The 4,731-nt window shown below is 38.7% G+C and overlaps 1 protein-coding gene across 1 annotated transcript; it reads left to right on the top strand.

The window, feature by feature from the left end:
• The first annotated feature begins 613 nt into the window (after positions 1 to 613).
• sf3b6 (splicing factor 3b, subunit 6) lies at positions 614 to 3,053 on the top strand. The gene is made up of 4 exons (XM_070925851.1): positions 614 to 740; positions 1,429 to 1,547; positions 2,106 to 2,244; positions 2,434 to 3,053. The coding sequence occupies exons 1-4, from the start codon at positions 711 to 713 to the stop codon at positions 2,521 to 2,523; spliced, it is 378 nt and encodes a 125-aa protein (XP_070781952.1). The 5' UTR covers positions 614 to 710; the 3' UTR covers positions 2,524 to 3,053.
• Positions 3,054 to 4,731: the final 1,678 nt, after the last annotated feature.

Here is a 4,731-nt window from a genome sequence, read left to right as displayed (position 1 = left end):
ATGTCAAGTATGGGAATTGGGACATTAGTCAACTCTTTGATGATTTTTAGATATGAATTTTAGTTGTTATAAGGGCTTTTCGTGTTTGCACATGCATGTACATCCACTGAACGTGTGTCTGCTTTGTCAAAAAAAATAAACTCTACACTTTTGAATAAACACCTTCAACATAGTTTGATTGTTTGTGTTTCATTGCATTGCATTACAGCCCTGTCCGGTAAATGATACATCACAACAGTTGACCAGGACTCTCTTCCCAACTTCTCCTCAAACTGTCGTATTTCTGGCTCAATGACAGGCTCAAGCTTTGTCCAAAACTGTTTGGAGTCTTACTTTTTCAATGTGGTCAGTGCACAAAACAATTCATTCCCTGTAAATTCAAAAATGTATTTATATCGTCATCTTCTTGTACAGTTTTGTTTATACGTTGTTGGTTTTGTAAACAAAGCAATTGTGGTTTTAGCATCAGCGTTGGTCTCCTCAGCATCCTTGAGGATCACTGGTGGACAAGTTCTGTAGTAAGGTCCACAGTCGTCCTGCGGGGGGCAGCACTGCACCGTATTTGCGTCCGGTAGCTCACTCGGAAACCGGAAGTTCGTCACCAGCTGGCGACCGCTGCCATTTTAACGGGAAGAGTGAAGAGATCGAAGAGCTGAGAAACTGCGTGTTTGTTGTTCAGCCGTCTGGTTTACACATACAAATATTTCACCATGGCTATGCAAGCAGCGAAACGCGCTAATGTAAGTTCGAGCGATTCGGCGGGTGTATTCTGTGATTAATATAACTAATAATATGAGCTTGGTTAGGCTAGAAGCTAGCGCCAGCCATCGTTAGCATACTGTTAGCATGCTAACGAATTGAAAACAATCACACTGTTAATGTTAAAACTTTCCGCGTTCTTGCTTTTTATTGAGACGGCTTTTGACAGACAATACAACACATCTTTTGACTTATTTGGGACCATCTGCGGGCTGAAACTTTATTTTAGAAATGTGGCAACGTGTACACTTCCGTAAACATTTTGACATCGTTGCCTCAGAACCGATAATGTGTTAGCTAGCTTAACTTGGTCATTGGTGCTTCAACACAGTAGTAACTTAATCTAATCAATGGCTAGGTGATATGGCCTCTAGAAAACTAAAATAATTATTAATATGGAGTTGATGGCCAAGAAGATGGTCATTTCCCAAAGAAACGAGTCAAAGAGCTAAAGACAATTGTAGCCTTTACCGCCGTGTAGGTTAAACGTTTCCATTAGATTGAGAAACACTGAAAATAAACCATATGTGTGGCATGAACTGGTATTTTTAATTGGAATTGCCTTAGTAGCGGTCGTTACGTTGTGTCGGCTGTTACAGGTTTATTGCATCCTCATTGACTAATATGTAAAAATGTGTTAAAGTCGGTTTTTCTTGCTGTGTGCTGCAGATAAGATTACCTCCTGAGGTGAACAGAATCCTGTACGTCAGGAATCTTCCTTACAAGATCACAGCTGAGGAAATGTATGATATCTTCGGGAAATATGGACCAATACGCCAAATCAGAACGTAAGTGTTTATTCACTGTAGACATCTGGGGGGGTTCACGTAGGCCACATGGGCCAAATGAAGTACTTAACAAGATGAAGATGATGAGTTAAGCCTTTTCATTGTAGTCGTTTGGCCCTGAGACACACAAGCATCAGATCTAAGACCACATACACAATTGGGCCAAATTTTTGTTGTGGTATTATAAAGGTACACACACACACACAACTCCCATGGGTGTTATCCATCTGTATTACTCAGATTGGTGAGTCAGGTAGCCACTGAAAATGTTGTATCTCTTGAAAACAGCAGATTGATGTGAATCTCACTTTTATTGGGATAGCAGGAAAACTTTGCCTAAAAGAGGATGGTCGGAACATATTAGACCACAATTGATGCTGCACAGATTTATAGATCAGTAAGAATGAAATCAGTGTTACTTATATATACATTTACATGTATGTATTTTTTTTTTCTTTAACTGCTTCAATTCCATTAAAATGTCTTTTTCTGTTACATGTACACTTTACTTTCCCCTAAATACCTGTGGGATACGCTTTTATTCTTATCGCTTCTCAGAGGCAACACACCTGAATCAAGAGGAACAGCCTACGTGGTTTATGAAGACATCTTTGACGCCAAGAACGCCTGCGACCATCTGTCAGGCTTCAATGTCTGCAACCGTTACCTGGTGGTCCTCTACTATAATGCAAACAGGGTATGTATGAGCTTTACAGTGTCTGTAGGCATCATCAGGTCAAAGCAAAGGGAAATCATGGAAAATGCTCTAGTAAATATCAAACAAAAATATAGTTTTGGAAATTGAAGAACATTATAGGTTATTATCTTTCATGCAATTATTCCAAATTTAATTTGGTTTTCTCTGCTTTATCGTCTCTCTTTGCAGGCTTTCCAGAAGATGGACACAAAGAAGAAAGAGGAACAGCTGAAGCTTCTAAAAGAGAAATACGGCATCAACACAGACCCTCCCAAGTAGCGCTCTGGAAACCCCATCCAGCACCACCTCTTTCACCTCCATGTCGAGAATTTTTACTTTTTCTGTCTGTACAAACCTTACATGCTCCAGCAGGTTTATGCTGGTAATGATTTACTCATACAGTTGTTGAAAGTATTCTTTGTTTTAAAGCTTTTGTAATGGGGAAATGACGGGTTAGATAATTGTTTTGTTCTATTGTTTCTATCATCAAATACGTGTGAATGCTGGTTTGACTGGCAGTGCAGCGAGCTTTTGTATGCCAGTCACATAAAATGCTGTTTCTCATAATTCACTCGTCGGTTTGATTTTCAGAATAGGACTTCAGCGTTTTGGTTGGTGTTCCTGTGAAAGTGATTGACAGGCGGGACAATCTCGTCAGCAAGAAACAAGATTTTACCAGGATTTAGTGACTGGTCATCGTATTCACCCACCGTCTTTTAGTTGTCTCTCCTTTCATACTAATTTAAAGCTAACCATGGTCATGCAAGTATGTGGATCCTCTTAAATAAATGTTGCTTTTTTTTCAAAAAGCTCCTGTCTCCTCCCTTTTTACATACGGTAGATGTAACAAAGTGGAAGTGCTGTCCTCTTTGTGAACCCATTCAGATCAATAGACAGTATGCATTTTCCACATTTGCACAGGGGTTAGGGGGTCGTCCGATTCTTGGTTTGCCTGAAGCTTCAAACGGCTTGTGATGATGCAGTCCCCGGGGTTTTAGTTTGGAGTTTGCTGTATATGTGTGTGAGTACACAAGCCTCCAAGTGAACCCTATGTAATCAGCGGTAGTGAGCCAAAGAGTCGTTGGTAAACATTGCAGGGTTTCTCAGTCACTTCCTCTGAAATGTTTTTTTGTATAGAGTCATAAAGAGTGACTGTATTCCCACTTGTTATTATAACTGCCAATGTAAATCCTGCTGGAAAACAAACATCCAATCATGTTTACATAGAAAAATATTAAATAATATAAACACTGTTTATGTAGGCATACCACTATTAAAAAAACACGACATCTGGTGGTTGCACAGAGACATTTCAGAAATATGTCTTTAAGTAAGCAGAGCATCAGTAAAACCTTTTTCAGTACTGGAGGGTGCTCATTATATTTATCTCTTGCACTGAGACCCCAAAGAAGACACAGGATTGTCTTTTTTCCACAGTTAAAATATCTTTGTATGCCCCTCTTTAGATAGTGAAGAAGGTTTGACCCAAGAACACACCACGCTGCATATTTATCAGCTCTACGGGGCCGGCTATACTCTGTGATTTAGTTTTGGGCTGTCGTTTTTCACGGAGCTGTTTGGACCACATGGCAACTAACGACAAGTCATCACAGAGGGGGGGGGGTCTGTGGTGGAAGAAACACTCAGATCTTTTACTTGTGTAAAAGTAGTAACACCGCAATATTTATTGAAAACAAAAATCAACGACAACTAGAAGTCCTGCATTCAAAGTGTTACTTTAGTAAAAGTACCTGAAGAATAAACGCTGGAATCAAAGTTACTTAACATGATTTAGTTCCAGCTTCTCAACTTTGAGGATTTACTGATATTCTTTGAATTATATGAGCGTAACCTGAATATCTTTCAGTTTTGTACAGTTGGTCATACAAAACAGGATATTTGAAGACTTCATATTGAGTTTTAGGAAATAGTGATGGACTTTTTTCATCATTCTGACATTTTTAAGAGCTCATTTGGCAGAAAAGTGGCTTAATACGTTGTTATATATGTATTATATTAATGGATTAATATAACTGATGCATTTATGTTTTAACGTAGTAGATGGTAAAGCTGGGGCTAATTTTAACTGATCTATACTCTGTTGGGTAGTTCAATCTATCTTAAGGTAATGTATTTTATACACTGATCACGTTTTGTTTGTTAAAGCTGCATCTGCAATGGAACTATAGCTGTCAGATAAGATGGAGTACTTCTGAAATATGAAGTAGAAATATAACATAAAATAGAAATACTTAAGTAAGGTCCAAGTATACCTCTAAATTGTGTTTTAGTACATTACTTGAATAAATATACTTTGTTACTTTCCTCTGCTGGTGGAGTAACTTTAGTAACCTAATATTAGTCAATGTGTTGATTAACACTTTCAACCTACAATCTAGATCAGTGATACCCAGCCTATGTACGGGTACCACAGCTGGTACTTTAACAGCTGCCAGGGAAATGTGGAGTGGCTCAACTAATTTGAGA

Source organism: Enoplosus armatus, chromosome 19 (assembly GCF_043641665.1).
Source record: "Enoplosus armatus isolate fEnoArm2 chromosome 19, fEnoArm2.hap1, whole genome shotgun sequence".
NCBI lineage: Eukaryota > Metazoa > Chordata > Actinopteri > Centrarchiformes > Enoplosidae > Enoplosus > Enoplosus armatus.
This window is presented reverse-complemented; position numbering and strand designations above follow the sequence as displayed.

What these genes read in the sequence shown, in the direction of transcription:
- sf3b6 (XM_070925851.1), top strand. Translation starts at nt 711, where the DNA reads ATGGCTATGCAAGCAGCGAAACGCGCTAAT. An exon ending in CCAATACGCCAAATCAGAAC is followed by an intron (nt 1,548 to 2,105) that starts GTAAGTGTTTAT and finishes ATCGCTTCTCAG; the next exon opens with AGGCAACACACCTGAATCAA. An exon ending in TCTACTATAATGCAAACAGG is followed by an intron (nt 2,245 to 2,433) that starts GTATGTATGAGC and finishes CTCTCTTTGCAG; the next exon opens with GCTTTCCAGAAGATGGACAC.